The sequence below is a fragment of the Trichogramma pretiosum genome, unplaced genomic scaffold (genome assembly GCF_000599845.2).
Source record: "Trichogramma pretiosum strain Unisexual culture from Peru unplaced genomic scaffold, Tpre_2.0 scaffold4, whole genome shotgun sequence".
Lineage (NCBI taxonomy): Eukaryota > Metazoa > Arthropoda > Insecta > Hymenoptera > Trichogrammatidae > Trichogramma > Trichogramma pretiosum.
The window spans coordinates 964,747-987,311 of record NW_019641688.1 but is presented as its reverse complement, the minus strand read 5'-3'; the positions used below and the strand labels follow the sequence as shown (position 1 = coordinate 987,311).

General features: G+C 44.5%; 1 protein-coding gene across 2 annotated transcripts in view; it reads left to right on the top strand.

The window, feature by feature from the left end:
* The window catches only part of LOC106656192 (ecdysone-inducible protein E75), a 138,910-nt gene that overhangs the window by 99,639 nt on the left and 16,706 nt on the right, over nucleotides 1-22,565 (top strand). The window contains exon 1 of one of the 2 annotated variants that reach the window (XM_014376912.2): nucleotides 20,838-21,537. The exons of the other annotated variant lie outside the window; for it this stretch is intronic. Within the exon in view, the coding sequence (XP_014232398.1) occupies nucleotides 21,129-21,537 (409 nt within the window). The 5' untranslated portion in view covers nucleotides 20,838-21,128. Of the gene's footprint in view, nucleotides 1-20,837; nucleotides 21,538-22,565 lie in introns of those variants that run through there. 2 annotated transcript variants of the gene reach the window in all.

The window sequence follows — 22,565 nt, the reverse complement described above, 5'->3', positions numbered from 1 at the left end:
ATTATAAGATTAGACTGGATTTTGCTTTCCTAATTTTATATTGTGTTATCTTGATTGTTCAGCGTATAAAACAGCCGCTAATTTCTTACACTATACACATGAGGTGAAATCTCGCTGCGCAAAAGGTTATTTACCCAGCGTCGTAATCTCGGATCATCGTCTCTTTTTATAAACTAATACTTATAAATTCACTTACAAGAGTATAATTGTGAACCTTGAATGTTTAATATTTTTACGATACGTAAAACTACTACAGCTGTCAATTATTTTTGCCGATTACTTTATACGAACGGCGGGATCGTCAAATAACTTTTCGGTCGAAGCCATCGACTGCTAATCGCGAGGCAGCTATTATATACATCCATGTCGTAAATATAGTATGAGCAAAAACTACGGTCTAATGCTTCATAAAATGCAGCAGCAGCAACACACAATCGGCATTATATTATACGACTTGCGTCTACCCGACGTCATTCGAAATTTCGTTAATTTTTATACTCTACCTTTATTATGCACGCTACCGCGCGCATGTTACTAGAAATGCCTCTTGACGTGTGTGTGTGTGTGTGTGTATGTGTGTATTATTGTTGTTACGACGACGTTTAACATAGGGCTTTATACAGCCAAAGTAAGTACCGTAGCGGTTCCCCGTGCGTGAGAATCGTACGTACTTTTGCGTTCGAGAAATTTCTTCTCTACCTTAGCGCGCACTGCACCACGCATGGCGCACATATAAAATCAGCGAGTTGTAAATTTTCCCGAATGGCTCGGGATACGTTTGCCACGCAGTCGCCTGCAGGTCCATTTGCTTCCACTCTTTTTTTTTACTTTTTAACGATCTTTTAATAAATTTTTAGGAAAACGCCATTTATCCTTGTTTTGCGCCGATCGCAGTGGACCGACCAATTTTACCGCTCTGCACTGTGCCACTATCTCGCCTTACTCTCGTTTTATTGTTACAATAAAATTTTATCCACTTGGCTTTGTCGAGCTTCGTCGGTGTACACATGCATACGTGTATCTCTATCTAAATTTATACAAGGCGCTGCACGCAGCGCAGGGGTAGAGATATACAAGCGATGACGGAGTAAGTATAAGGCAAAAAAAGTCCGAGAATCCGCTTGATATTTCGAATTATGAGTCATGGTCGTCGTAGTCGTCATCGTATTCGTTCGGAGGAAAAGTAGAGCAGGTGCACGGCTCGGCGTGGCGCGCGCTATTTGCGAATTCTGCACAAAATGTCTAGAGCACACCGCTCGGTGCAGCACACAACGCTCTTCTTCTTCGAAGCCTTGTGCAAAGGCATTAAAAGTACCGTATATTACACATTTGACTTGTGCATCGATTTTGCCTCGATATTTCGCAGCGCTAGATGATCATCTTGCGCGTACACACGCGTTGTAATCTTACGGGGTCTATCGCGAAAAACAACAGCAACCGCTTGCACAAAATTAGAATGTAAAGAGCAAAAGAAAAAAAAAATAACGAGTACATTTTTTGCCCAAGAGTCGATATGGGCGGAGAGGATATTACGAGAGCGCAACACACAGGCCATATGTGCCCGTGAATAGTAGTAGTATATAGTAACATATAGGCGAGCAGCACAGCAGCAGCGCGCGGTGGTTGTTGCACTGCATTACTGCACTCGCGGCATTGGCTCACGCGTGCGCCGCGTGTAGTACGGCACGTTGTGTGGGTTACCTGGTTAGTGACCGGCCAACCGAGTTCACTGGCATCTCGAGCTGCAGCAGCAGCAGCCCAGACTGCGCGCAGCGCTTGTTCCACCTTCCTGTGTGAGACTCGAGCTATGTGTGTATGTGTGTGTGTGTGTGTGTGTATGTATACTATATATAACAGGCGCAAGCTAATCTCCTTATATACTTCTCTCTCTCTTACTCGGCGTCTCTGTTCGTGCGATCAACTTTGCGCGGGCAGGCTCACCTCGCGCATATCCTTTCCTCCTTCTGCCGCTGCCGCTGCTCCTCTTTCTCTCTCTCTACACTCGCTTCTTTTTTACCTTCCTTTTGTTTATTCCTCGCGTTCGTTGCACTCTCGCATACATACACAAATACCTGTACGTGTACGTGTATCGTATATACATAGCTCGAAATTTACACGAGCACAATAACCTTGCGCTTTTTGTATTCTATGCATTATACACGTGTAATTTCGTTATGTAGTGCGCGCGGCAGATTTTCCCACGATAAGCGCGATGCGCCGAATAGAGCGAAGAACGAAAAGAGAGGAGAAGGGAAAAAAATGCGCGCGAGATTTTCTTCCGAGAAAATGACAGAAAACGGCGCTCAGCGCAGTGACGATCATGACGGATAGGTATATAATACAACAACAACAACATGCATAGCGTCGAGCGAATTTATGTGTAAATATAATGTTCCGCGGGTGGCGCTGCGCCATATGCATTCCATGCTATACACAAGGATGCTTTTCATGAGAAAAGCCAAGTAAGCGTGTTGTATACGTAGAGAAGTGCCACGGTTTAGATGCACCGTCAAATGCGCATTAATGAGCAAAATACATAGGTGCACACACACACGAGTGCGCGCTTATAAGCAGGTTCAAGGACCTCATGCACAAAACGCGAAACCGAGGTTGACTCTTCTAGCCGCGCGCTACTGCAACAATGCTCGCGCGCCCCAAACGACGTCTTTTTTTTATATAGATGCACATCGCGACCTGCTGCTGTTTAATCCCATACATGTACACTCTCTCGTCGAGTGCAGTATATATACATCTATACACACGCACACGAGATCCAATGCGAAGAATGCGCTTTCTCTGCTGTTCTTGCTGCTGCTGCTGCTGCTACTGTAGCGCGCGTACTTGCTACTGTGCAAGTACATGTGTATATCTCTCTCTCTTCCAAGTGTGCAAGTGCAGTGTGGCAACTGTTTTTTATCTCTCGGTAACGCGCGTGACACTCACCTTCTTCTTCTCCTTCGTCTTCTCGTTCGCACGCGCACTATTTTCTCTCTCGTGCGAACTCGTGTGCAGTCTCTCTATATATCGCGTTGATGCACTAGGCTCCCGTATATATATATATATTGCGTAAGACTATTTTTTTGCGTTCGATAAATAGAGACAGTGACGATGAAAGAGTAGTAGAAAGTTATTCTGTACACCTACAACTGCTTCTATTACCGAGTGCTACACCAAGTGTGATGACATTGAAAAAAAATAAAAGGAGTTGCGCAAGTCGGAGTCGCGGGGTTTTACCCCGCGTAAATATCCTTTGTACAACGTACATAATACATAATCTGAGGCTCGTTGCGCGACTAAATATTAGATCGCGCGAGTTGTTCATGGCTCCGAAACTATACGTGGAAAAGACTGATTCACTAACTAACGAATTATATTACACGAATATAATCGCGACGTCGTGTAAGTTTTTTTCTTCTTCTATATAATTTTTTTCTATTGCGAGACTCTACAGACCTAGACTCTTGTACAGACTCGGCATTTGGTATAGGCAATATACATGAGCACGCACTTACCGCGGGTTTGGTAACACACTGATCGCGAGGTTCAACGACCTCGACAGTCTGTATGTGTTTTGTTTACAAGAGCTGCTAGCTGCCGATGGTTATATATAGGCATATAATTCACATAATCTGATCAGTCAGCCGACTAAGCGAAGATTACATACAATATATCTTCGTCTTTTTTTTTTCTCTTTTCTTTTTTTAGTCACCCGTGTCTGATAGATTTTTATACGCCTATACTGCCCGTTTCGTTTTGCGGGTGTGCCTATGTAGGTCAGCCGTAGCACATAGGGTACGATCGTTGCTGGTCGCTACTTCATATATATATGATATTTCTTCCATCCATGGAAATCACACGTGCGGTACTTTCGATGGCTTGTTATCGCGAATATACCGATTAATTCATGCCGAATACGTTATTACAATCGTTACGAAATCGTATGACGATTGGCAATTATGGTCTGGGTTGTAATTGCCAATCCGCACACGTTTAAACTGCGGAGAAAGCGAGAGGACAACGCGGTTGAACATTCTGTTTAATCCTTACTTAATAGTATTTTTCTTTTTGTTTCAGGTGAGTTTTCTCAACAATACCATTTTCCGCTACAATTTGGTAATTTCGTGAGTAAAAAATTTTAAAAATGATAAAAAATGAAAACGTTTCATAGTATCACCTCATCATATTATCACCTATGTTACAATTGGTTATGAATATCACCAAAAGAAACAGGTTGATAAAATCATAATGTATTGAGGCAACGTTAAAAAAGAGTCTTTAAAGCACATCTTTAAAGGTCGCGGCTGAACATCCTCTAACAGAGGCCAAAATAGTGCTGTGACTCAATTTCGGAGTTCACAGGTGAAGATCAATAACAGACTGCTGCTGCGTTCCGGCTTACATAACTTACATCTATGTATACATTACGAAACCGAATTGGGCATAAACATCGCGCCCTGCCCGGGCATGTCTGTGCTATAAGCGATATGAATATTCCTGCCAAGCCTTTCGTTTTTAACACTCGTATGAGCGTATGACACATATATATAAAAAGTATAGATATAGTATGTCTTATACCCGTTGAAATGGTGTTTATGTCGAATCATTCGACCGCGAGTTCATTGGCCTTTTACGTCATCCGCTCGAATCTTTTTCAGTATCATCGGTATATGTGTGTAGTACGTTTTTAAACCCCTACCCGTTTATACTATACTTGGGGCTTTTGGAGAGAAGTGGAACATGCGGGGGCCCCGCGCGCTCGGGTTATCGAGGCACTCGACTCGCTTATAAACATGTACGATTCGTTGAAGAAATTCTCTCATTGTTTCACGCGTGACTGTAGCTTACGCACTCGATTATTTTCAACGTCAAATTTATATGTATGTACGAGGAAAAAGAAAAGACAAAAAAAAGCAACAAGGAACAAAACTCGACGAATGATTCACAGTTGCGGATTTATATAAAAATTTACAAATTCCGAAGCGCACTTGTGCTATCCCCCTTTTCTTTGCGTACGCATACGTATACCGGCGCATGTTATAAACGCATTGACTTGCAAAAAAGTTCCCAGTATAGCGTGTTGTACGCGCCAAAGTTCCTTTCAGTTGTCTTTTTTTCTCGCTCCTTCTCTCTCTCTCTCTCGAGGAACAAATAAACCCGTGAGCCGGTACGTATACGCGCGCGCGTGGATAGACAAGCGCAGGATTTATTTAGTATCCTCTTTGCATGCACTGCGCGGGTGCCTAAGACAGACGCGTGCGCGCGTATATACAGTTACGTGCACTCTCTTATGGTGCGCCTTGGCGCAGTCTGGAAAAGTCCCAGCACGCGCACGCGTGGCAAAACGCGTCATCGCCCTCAACGCAGCAGCAGCAGCAGTGCTGTATGCAGCTCAAAGAGAAAGAGAGAGAGATAGAGAGAGGCAAAGAGGGAAGACAACATCTTTCTCTCGTTCTCATCGTGTATATTATAAACGTTGGTGTATGCCCGCAAGCCTCGAGGATATGTGTTTATAAAGGAGGCCCTCGTCCGCGCGGGCTTAAAGCATTATGTATGAATAAATTGCCCACCGAGTGACGATGTTTGTCATTTATATAGCGTATGCATATATGATGCCGACGACAGGTCGAGGAAAGACCACTAGGCAGTCGCTCGTAGCGTACACTCAATGGTTAAGCCCTTTTCTCTCGCTGTCTGCCTCTTTTTACGCGTCGAGAGATACGAACTGTTACGACGGGTGTTCGTCTGACAAGTCTGACCGATAAGCCGCCGCGTACTCTATTTATTACATTGTACGTTATATACATGTGTACTACCGCGGAGTGCCAGACTACATGCGCGGTCTAATTTTAAAAAAGCTACGGCGATATTTGAACTTATCGCGATCGGCAGCACCCCCCGATGAATTGCGAAATCACTCGAATCTCGGGCTTTCAAATAGAGTAGAAATACACATAGAGTCGTTGGAAATAGATTATTGTGATCGCTTCGTGGCGACTGGTGGATGATTCCACTCGCTAAAAATATATGCCCATTTAAAAGCACACAAAAACACGAGAGAATTCATCGTCTTGAATATTAATATTATAATATTTCAGACGTCTAACTAGGTTTTTCCAAGTCACAATTAACCAGAGCAATATAATGCCAATAGAAATTAACCGCGAGACGCGTAAAGAGAGGATAAATAAGGAATATCTCAGTATGCTTACGCGGTCAATAGACATTTTTGAGGCGCTCTCGCAGAGCCCTAAGCTGCCTTGCTGGTACTGCAAGTGTGTGTAGAGAGAAGGCATTACACTCGCAGCAGCAGGTCATCGTCCGTTGCAACGGCCGTACTAAGATACTTCCCTTCTTCTTATATTCGACGTCGTAGTTTGTGTTTTGCTTCTTTTTTCGCGGCAAATACGACGACGACGACGACGTTCGAGCGAATTTCTCCAGCGGCTAAGAAAGGCAGAGAAGAAGAAGAAGAAGGAAGAAGGCAAAACGCGCGAGGATCAACGAACCTTACGCTAACACACCGCGTGTGTGTAGTAAACATACATATGCATGCATGCGGTGTACAGTTTTTACCTGCGCTCGGGATAACGCGCGTCAACTGCTGCATATGCCTTATAACTGAATAAAACGAGGGGAGAGGTTCGAAAAATGTTTAGCTTTCGGTCCGCGATACAACATAGGTTTTCGTGAATTCGTATCATCATTCGAGCACTCGGCTGCGCCCACGCCCGTCCAGACAAAAGTATTTAGTTCCAGTAGCAGTAGCAATACGTTGTGCAGTATACGTGCTCGAGACGCGAAGACGCTGCACGAATGCATGGTTAGCTAACTATACAGAAATGCGGCGTACAAACAAAGCAATCAACACGTGTATTTACCGACGCCGCTACTGCTGCTGCTGCTCTCCGACGATCCTGCAATTTACAATTTTTCGCGCAAAAAACCCAAGTAATAACGCGCGAGCTCAGACGATATATATAAGTTCTTCTTTTCTCTCCTTACTACTATCTGCACTCTATCCTCGCAATGAGAAGAGCATAAGGAAGAATTACGAAGATGTTATAAAGCCCTGCGGCGTAACCGTGAACGCGGCACTCTACACGTAACTACGCTAGGGATAATCACCTTGACCGCGTGCTCGCGGGGGCGTGGAGTAGTTTCCACGAGCGCGCCATAGTATAGCTCGTCGAGTCGTTGTGCGCGCTCTGCGCGATAGACGTATAGAAGAGGCGAAGAAAAAAGCAAAAAAAAACGGAAAAGTTTTCCGATCGAAGCGATCTAATTAAATGCTATAGCACTGCTGTTGCGATTTTCGCGATATGTGTGTATCCGTCCTTACTAAGGACCGGAGTGCGTGTGAATTGATGAGTCTGACGAGAAGGACTATACGCATGGTCGTATCTAACTGTTGAAAAACGTTTACGAGCTATAATGGCGTGTGTACTTGTGCGTGCACGCGTAATGAAAAAAAAGAACGAGAGAGAGACGAGGAAAACGCCTATCTCAAATTGACTGTAATGCGCAGGTGAGCAAATTAGATTGATTGAAGAGCTGCGGGCTCGTGCGAGCAGCCGCAGTAGCAGCGGCAGTAGCTCGAAGCATAGAGTATGCATTATATAAACAAAGAGTCGAGAAACTTTATTATAGATTTATCAGCATGCACGCGATATATACCCTTATACATTGCGAGCGCGTCTAATGCCGCATAGCGCACAGACTCTTCTCGACTCGTGGGATAGATATAAGAGAGAGATCATTCGCCTCGTTTGCTGCGGGAGTTCAAGGACTCGGTCGATCTATATAGTCGCGAGCTGCTGCGCTGCATGTGCGTCGCCTCGTGGTGTGCTGCATATACAGCATACATGTACATAAAGGGCTACGTACGCGCGCGTGTGTGTGTGTACTGTATATGTACGTGCACACGGGGAGAGGGAGTATACTAAGCACATAAATAGCTGTGTGCGCTTAGGAGAGTGCATTGCACTGCTGCCGCGACGACGACGACGAGCACGAGGAGGACGTGGACGAGGAGAAGCGCGGCGCATGGAGACGACGTCGCTGCCGGCTGAGCTGCTGCAGCTAAGCCGCCGCCGCACGCTGCACTACACTACACAGTCTTTGGCCACGCGCGTGCAGTGACCCGCCCTACCGTTAGGACGGCCCCGAGACTGCATTATACACGCTCGGTTCTCCCACTGCTATACGTAGCGCGGCTCTAGCTCCTTCTCTCACTCTTGCTCGCTCTATCTTTTTCTCTGTGATTCTTCTCAAGGAGGAGCGCGATCCAAGGAGAGAGAGAGAGAGAGAGCTTGTGCATAGATTAAAAAAACTTGCAAGGGAGACCCCCAAACTCCCGATGTGTCGCTGTATTTCGTTTTTGTCATTTCTATTGTTGTTGTGGTTGTCATCGTCGTCGTTGTTGTTGTTTTTACAGTCTTTTCAGACGACATGAACAAAGATCGTAAGGTGCGCTTAGCCTCAAAGCTTTTCTATTTGGTATAGACTAGCCGATCGCCGAGCCGCGAGTTTAAGCGCTATTGTATATTCAGTCCGTCACGTGTAAATGCGTGGGCGGAGTGACGCGCGTTCTCACGATGCATTCTTATGATGGGCATTAAGCTGACACGCTATTGACGCGAGAAGAAAGCTTAATTTTCTTAATTATCTTCGCCGCTGGCCAATACCACACGACCCCTGAATCATCTTTTTGGTATGAAGACTTCCATGATCACGCGGCACGTCGAGATTCGTTCTCTCTCGGGTGCACACACAGACGAATTCCTCTCGACCCCGCTAGAATTTTTATGACTTTTCTCTATGGTCTCGCGGTGCAACTACTGGAACATTAATGCGCATAGCTCGCGCTATCCAGGAGTACTCTTATATACTCATGAGTGTATGCTCGTGTCTGCGTCTGTCTGCGCACAATTGTTGAGTAGTAGTACTGTTGCCATTCGTATATTATTGTTAGATATGCAGCGCCTGCCGCGAGCTCTAGGCGCCATCCGGGCATCTCTCGACTCGGCGGGTGCGTACATATGCACGCAACGAACACACACACAAGTCCAGCAGCAGCAGCAGCATTTCAGCCAACTCGAGCGAAATTTACTGTAACGGGTCGCCCCGTGTAACCGCCTGTTTTTCTATCTCTCTTTTCTCGAGCTCTCTTTCGGCTGTTCTGGACGATGCTGCTGCTGCTACTTTCCGTATAACGGGCAGATCCCGACGTACTGCAGTGCTCAGACATATTTGAGTGTTATATGCAGTGTGTTATTGTGTTTACTTCGTGCGAGCCTAGACCACCTTCGCCGCTTAGCCAATTCGCCGCATCTGCCGAGCAACATAAAGACGTTGATCTTATTGCATTTCTTTGCGGCGTACAGAAAAAAAAATTAAATCAATCCCGTGTCCAGTCACAGAATGTGCCGAGCACAGTATAGCTGCGGCTGTAGCGATAATCGTTGTGTCGCAATCCAAGCAATCTCGTATACAATGCAGAGCAGTGGGACTCTTTTCGAGAGCTTATACACTACTGTAGGGAAATTTAGATCCAGAACTGACTCGCCGTATAATAACAGTTGAAAATCCCGCTAAGCTGCTGCTCTTATACTGCACTCGGGTGTAAGTTATTGTACGTAACGACGAAGACGACGACGACGAGGACGAAGGCTCGCAGACAAGCACACTTTACACTGATGTTTACAACTCTTGGCTGAGGCTGTGGGGCAGTATGCAGTGAGTGTCGCTTATACATTATATTTCAGATAGCTGCGCGCGATTTCTAAGCTTTACTGCTGCTGTACACTGCCGATTGAATACTAAAAGCGCATCGATGCTTGGTTTTGGCCCAAAGAATTGCATCGACGGCGGCGGCGGCAATTTTTTGTAGCAGATCGCGGCTTTGAATAATAATGCGAGTGGTCGGCGCAATGAGCTGCCGCCGCCAAGTAAGTAGAATGTGAGAACGATATCATAACGATTCTCGCGGGCAGCTCATCGCGGATGATATCCATGACGCGCATGAACTATGAGTCCTCACTTGCGCGAGGGCTAATTTACAATATGCGTTATACACGTAATACCTCTCGTGCGCGCGCACCTCCGATCGTAAATCTTCGAAGCTCGCTCTCGCTAGCTGCGAATGGCCTTAACCCCGCGCGCGCGCGCGTTTATAAAAATCGCTAGAATTGTTAATAAATCACTCTCGACGCGCGGGCGCGCAAGGAGTGTGCCGAGCTACTCGCGCATCGCATGGAAAACCAACAGCAACAAAAAAGGCCGTGGCGCATTTCTGCATCGTGTAATCAAGTTCTAAATAAAGTGGAGGAAAAAAAAGCATTCTCCACGCATAGTAGTAGTTGTAATAGCTCTTGCTTCTATCGCAGGGTCATCGACCGCGTGTGTGCCTCGAACGACAGCTCTAGGTACTCGAGAGGTGAATTTATATATACGAGCCCGCGTCATGGCGATGCATACTGTATTGTGTATATATACTGCACGCGCTCACTCCCACGAGCCAAGTATATAAATATATAGCGTGGCGTAGATACACACACACACACACACACTGGTACACAGTAGCTATGCAACAGTCCCGTAACGTTCACAGAAGAAAAAGGAATAACCCACCCTCTTTAGTTTTTCCTCTTGCAAATTCTGTAAACAAATGCACTCTGAAAATTTTATTATGTGCATAAAAGCTCGCAGGCCCTTGGACGAGACTGAATCTTCGAGCGAAGTATCCTGCAGTACCGAAGAGCAAAATTGTTTCGACCTTGATATTCGCATCCTCGCCGCACACACAATTGACGAGGGCACATTCTTGGCTGCGCCTCGAAGCGACTCCTCGTCGCCGTGTCCTTGAGCGGCATATTACCTGAAGTTTTTTTCTTCTCAATAACTTGCAACCACGAGCTCGCTACAAGGTGTTTCGAGTGTTTGACGGTTGAAAACGGGATACATTTACATATTTTATAGTACAGGTGTCATTGCTTCGTACACCTTTATTAAACCCCGGTGTCCGGTTCAATGGGAAAATTGTCTATTTTTTTCGATGATTTTTACTACTCCGACTCTATTGCAAACACCTTGAGTCATTCCCCGCGTTTCGTTAGAATGAATCAAATTTAGTCTATGTACTTTTTTCTACTTTCTCTCCTTTCCGTGTATCTTAGACGTTATTGACCTTTGTTTTAATCGTTACGGTCCCACCATCTTTTGTAATCATTTAAATGTCTGCTACGAGGTCAATACCTTTATGACTAGACCTATTTTCGTAAATCGAAAGAATAATAAGTGACAGTATGTTGAGCGACAAACTGACGGACATTGATGTACCACTGACACAACTATGCCCGTGGATTATCAGCTTTTATATGGTTTCAGAAAATCAAAACTAAAATGTGTGTCGCGAATCACAAAGGCAGCTTGTAAAACGAACAAAAATAAAGCAAAGTTGAATCCCCTCATCGCCTTCATTTGAATGTCCATGGGGGCGCACACCGTGAAACAAAGAAGCAGCATCACTATCCCAACCCATATACAAAACCATCAAGAGAGCTCAAGTACATCTTGCTTGTGACCTCAAAACTTTTCTTTGAGCTGCTGCTGCTGGCAACAGGAGCAGAAATACACGCGGCAACGAAAAATAAGAACACTCGCAAACTTATGATACTGCATGTACAACGTACAAAAATACCTATATATGCTGCACATGGTACGGGGGTATATACCTCGAAGCGCGAGCTGAAGAGTACAAAGAGCTTGACTGTGCGGCGCAAAGTGAAAAATGCGAAGAACGAAGAGAGAAAGAAAAAAGCGGATGACCGTGGCAACGAGCTTGTATATATTATATGCGCGTGTTTGCGCGTCTGTACGTATATACAGAGACTTGGTATACACTGTGGGGCCATTCTTAAAGAGAGAGAGAGAGAGAGAGAGAGAGAGAGAGAGAGAGAGAGAGAGAGAGAGAAAAAGACACCTACAACAATCGAGGTTGAGATTTAATTGACTCGATATGTTTTCCAAGCTCCCTCGATCTATAATGGGATTTTTCAGTTAAAGTTGCTACTATACAAATTGAGCCGAGCTTTTTCCAATATTATCTTTTAAGGCCTAGAGTTCAGGCACGAATAGAGAAGTTGATTATTTTGATACACAAATATGTATAAATAAAAATGAATGATGACTTTCGGCTGTCAAAGTCTGTATGCCAGCGCGCACGATTTAAAACCGCGCACATTTTTCATCGAGTTGACCTCGAGGGCTTCTGCTGCTGCTTGGAATATCTTGTACCCGAAGTCTCTCGGGTGTGAATGTCCACTTTTTTTACACGTTACTGAAAAAAAAACCCAACTCTGGAAAAGTTGTCCCTCGGTCGTCTCGGAGTTCGCAGGAAAATTTTTACGCTCTCCCCCTGGCGCACACCGTGCCATAAATAAATCACAATATAGACGGTGAAATCACGTTCGTTCGGCATTAAGTCATATAGAGCGCTAATGTTCTTAATACATATACGTCTTGTATATAAGGATCGTCGACCTTACTAATACACATCTCTCTCGCTCTCGTGGGCTAGCAGCGCGCAGCGGAGCAAAAAAATAATAGTATAAGAAAAAAGAACAAGTAGAGGCAAGAAGTACGAAAAAAAAAACACAAGTGCAGCGACCTCGTTGTTGCAACGCGAGACGTTCCATACAGCCCGACGTAATGAGCGCACACCGCAGATAGCCGCGCACGGTATTAAGAGCGCCGCGCGAGCTACAAGAGAGAAATTACTTTTTCCATTTTTCTTTCTTCCCGCGCGTTTAGAACTAGCTGTGCATAGGCTGCACACTGCCTCTCTCTCTCTCTCTATACGTATGCGAACGTATAGAGTGCCCGGAGCATTGCACGCGATTTATTTTCCTCCTCGCGTGTGCATCATGCGTACGTACACATATACCTGTGTATTTATATTATACGTAGAATTTCGTTAGAGAAAGAGCCATACGCGCGTATATTTATATTATTATATCTACTCGTGACTTTTTTCCTCTGCTCTCTCTCAAACGACGTTATCTCGTGTGATGATGCGCGCCTCGTGCATCGGCCTCGGAGTTATTATAAAAAATAACTGTTTCGTTTCTGTGTTTTTTTTTCACCTCAATTATTAAAGCTCGAAGAACGATTTTCAGAAGGTATTTTCCATCGTTTCGGTCGCTCTTGAATCCGCGCTTGTATTGCTTGTATGCATTACAGGCCGCGGCTTTATACTCCCTCAATGTCGAGCGCGCCGCATATCAAGGTAGTCCAGTTCTCTTCTCTGCGTGGATGGTACATACTATGTACAATATTTTTCAAGCACCAAGACCAAAGTTCTGGCGATTTAATAAAATATTATTTATATTTGTTGAATGTGTCAGAATATCAACCGTAGATGTCCATGAAAAACGCGTCGTATTATAAAGCAAAACACACCCGGATCTGTGTAACAGTGATTTTGTGCGCTCAGTGGATCCTGTTAACGAGGCCAAAAGCGCGCCTCAAATTGAAAAGCTCGCGATGCAGCAGTCACCTAGCGATCTTAACTTGTCTTTGACTTTGTTGGGTTCTTTCTTTTGATTTTTTCATTTGTATTCAAGTTATATATAAAACAATCGTTTTCTCGTAAATATAGCCTTTCGAGAAATTCACGTGATTCTAGGAAGGCAATATCAGGACTTTGTCTCGTTCTCTTTCTCGTATCTCACTCCCTCGCGAGATAAAATAGATGTTGTCGAGGTCGAGTCACACATTGTATGATACACGCACACCAAGGCGAACGAACGAGAAGAACTGAGCGATATATAAATACTGTATCTTTGCTTCACGCGTGCCCGCAAGCTCGGAGCTTTTACGAGCTTTGTAATGCGTGCTTCGGGTCGACGGTCACGTGGCAGCAGCGCCTTGTGGGAGACTCCCTTCGCTGTTTCTATTGGCTAATCCTATTTTATCTCTCTCGCTCGTACCACGTATATAATACGGGTAAAAAACCAAAAGTCCTTGACATCGACCGGTCGGTGACCTGCAATACACATACTCACACAGAACACGCATTGTGCGCGCATACTTGTAGAAAGAGATGACTCTATATGCGCTTGGATATTTAATCTTTTCTCTCAGCGCCTGCTACTCCCCTGCAGCGCGGACAATGTACTTCCTTGCACAAATACACGCGTGCAGCATGCACACAAGCATGTGCGCGCCCATGCCCCGTCGTCGTGCTGCGCTATTCTAAGCCTATAGAGCGTGTGCGTACGTGTATATGGCTTTATAACGGGTTGCAGCCTGCAGCATGCAGTATATATAGTAGCAGTGGCAATGTCACTGAACTTGCAGCGTAAGTTTGCGCGCATGTGTGCGAGTGCACGCGCGCGCTCGCATTCGCATATTTAACCATTTCTTTAACTGCGTAGTTATAAATTGTTCACAATGAGGAGAAGGAGAAGGTGAAGGAGGAGAGCAGCAAAAAAAAAGAGAAGAAAAAAATCGCTGCCGTATATGATCGACTGAAAACGTAGTAGCTAAATACGTCGAATTACTCGACACGCGAAACCGAGCGTATATTATAGCAGCAGGCGTGTATGTATGAGTGCCGTTCAGTCAACGATTATATACATCGTATTGCATTATAAAAAACGCCATTTACTAGACCTGCTCGGATTGGAGAATAATGTCGCGCTCGCGAATATGAACATCCGTATATATAGAATGTATGCTCGTATGTGTGTGTGTGTGCAGTGTCTATATAATACGCACACGTTTTTACTCTCGTTTCTCGCATTTCGCAATGCATGAGCGATTTGGCGAAAGCAGCTCGACGAGGCTCTCCTCTCTCTCCTCTTACTTGTTCGCTCGCGCTCTATAGCCAGTTTTCTTATTACCTTTCAATTTTTTTTACATAACTTTGCAGCTCCAATAACGCTTAACGGGCGACAAACTCAATAAGGACTCTCTATTGTCAGACACACGCGACAGCCAAGTCATCGTTTTAATTCAAAGTAGCGATTCTTGATAAAAGCCAATTATCTCGAAATTTTTCCAGCCATATATTCGAGTATTATATCGCAATTTGCGCGCAAATTTTGTGTTAATGTGAAATTTGAACGAAACGACGATATAATATACACATTCCTAACAAAGAACCGAAACTGACAAAAGTGTGTATTGTAAGTATATTTAAAGTTTTCTTATTCAAGCTATTCATTGGTTCTTCAGCGAGTTCATTGACCCTACTGGTTTATTTCCGATAGAAAATGTTTGGATTCTGCCGCCCTACAATCGATAAACACACAAACACGCAGTGTATACGCACGTGGCGAGTAGCGGGGATATATGAACGAATTCGTATGTGATAAAATCATTAGTCGATCGAGTTGGCTTTGTAACCTTATAAATTTACAGGCAAACATTCTCTCCTTCAGCCCCTTTTCCGGGCAGGTTCGAATCGATAAACAATAAATAAATGCCGATACGTGAAGATGTATCTAAAAGTTCAAAGAGCCATCGACCTTTATCCGCCGAAGGATAATAGCGAGCTAGCGACAACAGAGGAAGAATAGACCGAACTAAGACGAGTTTATGTGGCAAAAGACAACGCCCTGTCGTACGCAAGAAAGAACGATGATACATGCGATATGTGTGCGAGTGTGTATATATATAGGTTATAAATGAGACGCTCCGGAAAGTTGTGTATACCTATATTTATTTGAACGAACCGAGAGTGAATAATCGAGGTCGTGAACCCTGTGTGGATTGTCTAAACTTGTATGTCGCTGTTTCGACTTCATGATATACTTTCCGAAATTTTAAAATATAATTACGATGACGGAGCAAAATATTGACACGTTTTTGCCAAGCGTGCGTTATCCTTTCTATACGCGTATTAGAAAGCCCGCGAAATATGCACGGCACACGCGGACACGATAATCATTTTAAGACATTTGCTTTTTTTTTTGCTTTAATTTATTCACGCGCGAAAAAGAAGTTGCGCGTTGATGAACAACAACACGTTAACACACAAACACTCATGCGAAGCTTGGGGAATTTTTCAAACGCCCGTGACGTACAACTCTCTTTCAAAGAGTATTTGATTCTCAATGATTCTTGACGAGGTACGGGCTAGACATTATCTATTGTCATTTAGCACGTATCTACGAATTTAGCTGCTACGGTAATTACCGCGACTATACGTTTTAACTTTGTTCGTTCGTAATTCTCTTGGTTTTTTTTTTACTATGAGATGGTATAGAAAGTGGGGTGATGTGGTATACATGTCATACAAGTTTTCAAATCTTTTCTAAAAAATTACTGAAAAACTATCAAACTTGAAACATTCCTCATGTTCATACCCATTATTTTCAATAAAATATACTGCAATAATTTCATCCCAAATATAGTACATTTTTTCTATAGTAGATGAATGATTAAGATTGAAGTACAATGCTAAAATATTTAGGTATAGGTGTACCAACGATTAGTATTTAATATAGGTTAGTTAGGTGTAATAGATACACAATTTATCCGTTACAATACATCCACGTGGAGGGGTAAGCCTAAAAGATTAATTAAAATTTTTAAAATGCCTTTATGACTTTCGCTTGGCTAAGGTTTTTTTTTGAATGCATTTCTTATCAATATTTTAAAGTAAACTCATTGTAAATGATTGAGCTAGATTAAATGAAAATGTTTTGAATTTGAGTTACAAAATATAGAAATTCCAAAAAAATAATCTGAAAGTTTTTATACGTAATACTTTCATAATGGTTCATTGCCGTAATAATACTTTCACAATTAGAAAGAAGGATGATGCCCTTTCTTTCAGTGCAAGAAATTCTTTACATTATTGAGCGCGACGACATTGTTTCCAAATAGATTAGTGACAGTGATTCCACTGTAGAATCAAGTATGTAAATTAAATTCTCATTTTGTAACTAGAGCGTTTTTTAAATTTAGTTCCGCTTTCTCCAAATATTCTATTGGAGACTTCCTGTAATGAAAAATCAGAGATAAATTGCCCTTACTAAAAAAGATGCATCGATTGTATGGATATCGCCTTGGATGTATCCTTTGCGTCATAAACACTCAAGCCATTCAAGTTTTACAGCCAGGGAGCAAAGGCATTTCAAGTTCATTCGCTTCCTTACTCGGCTTCTTTCCTATTTTTTTTCTCTTCTTCTTTTGGCTCGCGCTTGACTGAAATCTCTCGCGCCCGCTCAACCTTGCGCCAAGATTCCAAAAATAATATAATTGAGCTCGGTGCAAAAATTCAGAGACAAAGTCGAATCCGTGTGCGGCTGTGCGATCGTAACCTAATCAAAGACGCGCGCTCTCGCCAGTTTGGCGTAAAAAATAATCGCTTCTCGGGTATCATCTCGGCGCGATGGCCTTTTTTTATTTTTCCTTTTGCTTACACATTCGCTGCTGTTGCGGCTGACTTTCTCCCCTTCATTGCCAGACGCGCGCGCACTGGGCAGGATCTCTTTTGCCTTGTCCTTAAACTCATAGTCCAAAAAATTTTAAGGTCGTCTGGCACTTCTCCCACTTCTCGCTTCTATGTATAAAAATTTTTTTTATTTTATTTCTACTTTGTTTTAGAGCAAACGAGAGTATATTTCGTTTCTGCTGCGCGTCTAGCCTTTGTGTTGAGTACACGCGCGAGCGACTGTTGCAGGCATATAATACGATACGCCTTGATACTATATGGCAGTTTACGAACTTAAACGTCCTTCTCGATTCTCGCAGTTCCTTTTTCTTTCGGACGCGCACACCTATATATAAATTCGCATGTGTGGTAAGCAAGTGTCTGTCTAGCCTAGAGGGTTTCGCCCTCATATACGAGCGCGAGAATATTGTGTGTCTGCGATCCGAGTATATAAACGCATACATGCTGTATCGTATTAAGGAACAGAGTGAGAAAAATAATAGAAGGACGTCTGCTCTGGCCCCGTCGTCGTCGTCGTCGTCGTCTTCGTGTATCCTTCATGGGTCTCTCTTTCTCTCTCACTCTTGGCTGGTCTGGTTCACTGGCCAGATTCAAGGACTGGTATCCGCTCCTTCGCTCGAAAATATATATTATGTGGTACAAGCTCGTGCGGCGAGCCAGTGCCCCGCTCGCTGACATGGTCGATGCAGAGAGGAGCTGCTCAAGGAATGGACATTACAGGGGCCACACGTCGCTCTGTATATAACCAAGCTGCAGTTTTATTTGATATCGAAAACGGAAAAAATTCTAAATCAAACGATCTGTCTCAATAGTAAGAAACAGCTGCAACTCTTACATCTCGGATCTTTACACGCCCACGTACAGAGACTATTGCACGCTTTGCAGTTTGTGCACGATGGAGCGAAGAAATGATTGGATTTTCGACCGTGAAAAATGTTAATTATAAATTTTGAGAACAACGATGGTCATCGTGATATCGAATCATTGAAATGAAAATTCGTCGCTCTCGAGTACGCTCTCGTACATGTCGTCGATACGCGTACTTGAGTCGAAACCCTTGAGATGCAGTCTAAAAATATACGCGTGCAGTTGTGCAGCAACAACGTCGATCGCAAGCAGAAAATGTATTAAAGTCAACATAACGCGCCTTGGAAGCTGCGTGCGCGTTGGCAGAAAGGAACAAGCAAGCACACAAGATGTTCTTGCAAATGCGTAAATTTTCGCATAAATGTATATCCCTTTCCCTCGTGTCGTTTTTCTGCTCTGTTCTCTCACTTTTTTTATTCCTTTTTCTTTTTTATCCGCCCGTGTCTCTGTACCTTTACGAGAGAGTGCAGAACCAAAAAAAAAGGCTCGCTCACTTCGATATATAGTGCATGCTCTGAATAATACATAATAATGATAATAAAAGGCCATGGATGCTATATATGCTGCAGCGAACGAGCGCGCACGACGCTCGCTGGTACCCTACTGCTGCAGAGACCGTGAGCTTTGCCTTCTTCTGCTTCTTCTTCTTCGTTTTTATTTTATTACCTTTTATTTTTTACTTTTTTTGCCAGTTGTGGCGGTTGCTGGCGCACAACAACCTATATGCCCGCGCGCGCTCACGAGCCTCGAGAGTGTATGAACTCAAAAGTTCGTCGAACCTGCCGACAGCAGCGGCAGCAGCAGCAGCAGCAGCAGTCACGCTATATATATACAGCGAGCGGCGCAGAAAGGAGAGGGCTGCGCTGCAAGGACTATCGGCATCGAGTTCTAAGAACATCGCAGCGTGGAGAGCTCGCAACGCATGCAGTCACAACGATCAAGGTTGAATCGTGTGCGCGCACTATGCGCTATATGCTGCGCGTGAAACATATGTTTTCGCGGGTGAGTCACGAAGGGGTTGATAAATTAGGATCGAGCTTTTTTCGGAAAAAGGGAAGGCGATTTATGTGTGGCCCAACTCCGAACTTTAGCCGAAAAACAACGACGACTATTATCGATGCTCGGTCGCGGCTCTTATCGTTGTCGCCCATTAAATATGCATACATATGCAAACGGAACGAGGAAACTTGCAAACAAGCTGCTGCTGCTGCTGCTGCGGCACACGGTTCGTGACAACGACGAAACTACAAAATGAGTTGTTGGTACGTGTGAGTGCGTCGGGAATGGCCTTGGCCGCTGTAGCGGGGTAATTCAGTCAAGGTTTTCGGCCGATGAACTTATTGCAAAAAAGCGGTGGTAAACTGCATGGCTCTCTGCCTCTCTCTCAATACATGTGTCTATGTGTGTGTGTGTTCCTGTTCTCTCGGTCTCATACAAACTTAGACATTAAAGTGAGCGAGGAAGTACTTTTATATACACACACACACACTCGCGCACAAAACACAAGCGAAACTAAGCGTTACATCTCGGAGCCCGAGTGGGGGACCAATGAGCTCGGGCCGTCGTCCGTGCCTATTGGCCACAGTCGCGCAGCCCAGCGTGGTGTGATATATCTATATACAAAATTCCAAGTGCAGCTTGTGTATGTGTGAGCTCAGCGCAAGCTGCTGCTATGTATATACAGTATATAGTAGTCGTCAGTAGTGTTGCGGCGGTGGCGGCGGCGGCGAGGCAGTGACCTCCGGCATTGAAAAGTTTGAGAGAGAGAGAGAGAGAGACAGCCAGCCGCTTCTGTCCCCCCACCATGCCGGTTTGTCTTGCGCGCGCGAGAGAGAGAGGCCTACATGCAAGGGATGCGCGTTTTGTATGAATATGTGTGCGTGTGCGGCTTTTGTACACGACGTACGCTTTCAGGTATATAGCTCGGGCCTCGGAGAGACTCGAGCCTTCGCCCGTGTGAGGCGAGCCTACCACTACTACTCCGCCTGTTTTACTTTAATACTATACACTACTCTCGACTCACGCTGCTGGCGCGGAGCTTGCTGCCGCTCCACACAGTCAGTATACACTTTCACTCTCGTCGTCTTCGCATGCGGCGCTTGACTCGCTCGCTCGCTCACTACTCTGTGCATGTGTGTGTATAAGCGACTCCGAAAGCCCAGGAGAGAGAGAGACCGAGAGAGACAGAGACACCTTCCGTCCTGTCAGTGAGCAGCGTGTATATTTGTGTGCGCGCCGTGAGCCGAGCTATATGTAATATACTCACTTACATCGGCTCGCTTGCACCCCAGCAATCCTCATTCGTTCGCAGTCCTTCGTCGCGAGAGCATCGTCATGTCTCGATGACGCCCGAGTCAAGTTCAACGTATGTTCGGTATCACGACGTTGCCTCGTTAGACGTTTTATTTTAAAACAGTTTTCTTTTTTTTTTTAACGATTGTTGAACAAAACAAATTGTTTAAATTTTTTTTGTTGATTAACAAAAAAAAAAAAAATTAAAATAAAAAGCAGTGAAGTGCACCTGTGTACTGTGACATTGTGAATTTTTTAAATTTCAAGTTCTTTGTTTTTCTGTTGAATCAGAAAAGACAACGGAGTACTTGGCGTACGCAAAAAGTTTGCGTGCATGCAGTGTTCTTTTTTTACAAAAAAAAAAGCTTTACAAAATCAAATGGTGTCAAAACAGTGTACGGCGATACAGTGCTCCTATTTAATTGTGAATGTGTAAAAAGCAGTGACTGCTACTCCTTTAACTTTTACTTGGGTCGTGGAAGTAAAAGACAGACCCGCAAGCACGATGATCATTGGCGACATGCAGTACGATCTGAAAGTTACGGACGCTCAGGCGTCGATCGTCAATCACTGGTACAATTCGCCCACGCACAGCAGCTACTCCGGCGAGGAGTGCGGTGCACCGTCGACTCTCACGATTATCAATTCGCGACAGTGTCCTCAACAGAAGCAGCAGCAGCAACAGCAGCAGCAACAGCCGCATCACTTTCCTCCATCGGCGAATCATTACGGCTCGATGCACAGCGTGCTGTCGGCTAGCAGCGATTGCATCGCCACGAACGGGCCACCCTCGCTGAAGGACATCCAAGTGAATTTCACGACGATGTTGAGTCCACCCTCGTCGCCGCCCTCGACGGGACCGACCATGGACTCGACGGTCTCGTCGGCGAGACCCGAGCCCGACTTGAATATCGGTAAAACTTATTTATATCTCTATGTTCCCTATCGGATGTAAATTGCTTTTCGTCTATGTATGGCGTACTCGCGATTACTGAAATACGACGAGAGTTCAATGACCTGTCGTTACAAACGAGCGTGTCTGATAAAACGTGCGGTGTGCGAGTGTGATTTTTTTCAGCTCCCTTCTTCTTCACTCGCGCTCTCTTTTTTCTCTCTCTCTCTCTCTCTATTTCTCACACTCTCCGACACGTGTTTATTGTAATGTGTACGTGAATCGGGCCGATTAACGCGCGATATGTGTGCGCGACGTCGCCCATCTCGCTCGACAGAAGGTGATAAGCTCCCGTTGCTGATGTTTTCATCAATTCAAATTTTCGGTTTACAGCCGATTTTGATATGTACACATATGTACACCGTTTCGCCACAGTAGCATTGATTCTGTTTTATTTGATATAATTATATTATTTACATACATTTACACACCAGCCTATATCTTATCTTCATCAAGTTCATGACCTTTGGGTGAAACGAGAAAGTATATATGTATCTACATTATTATACGAATGCCCGCACGCGCGCGAGAGTTAACGCGAAAAATCAAACGATTGTTATGTAGCCGTAGCAGCATCAGCGGCAACAGCCGCAAGTCTTAGAAAGTTTCTCGAGATTTATCTGTCTGAAATTTGCGAGCATATTTACGCTATCTCTCTGTATGTCTGTGTGTGTGTATGTTGCACATGCAGCACGAGTGCAGTGCAGCGCGAGCTGCAGTGAACGCAGAGTGAAAGCAGAAAGTTGCGATTCGCGCGCCTGTGTGTGTGTGTGATGCTGTAACACGCGGCCGCTGCACTCCGGAGAAAGTACGCTTTACTTTCTTGGCTCCAATGTCTATAGCGCATATATATATATGTGCACTCGCCTGACTCTCCGCGCAGCTATACATCTGCAGCGAGTTTTCTGCGCTGCGAATGTATACGTATCCCCGAGCAGCAGCCGGGGGCACGTGGGAATATTCGCGCGCATTCGCAGATACATGTAGCTA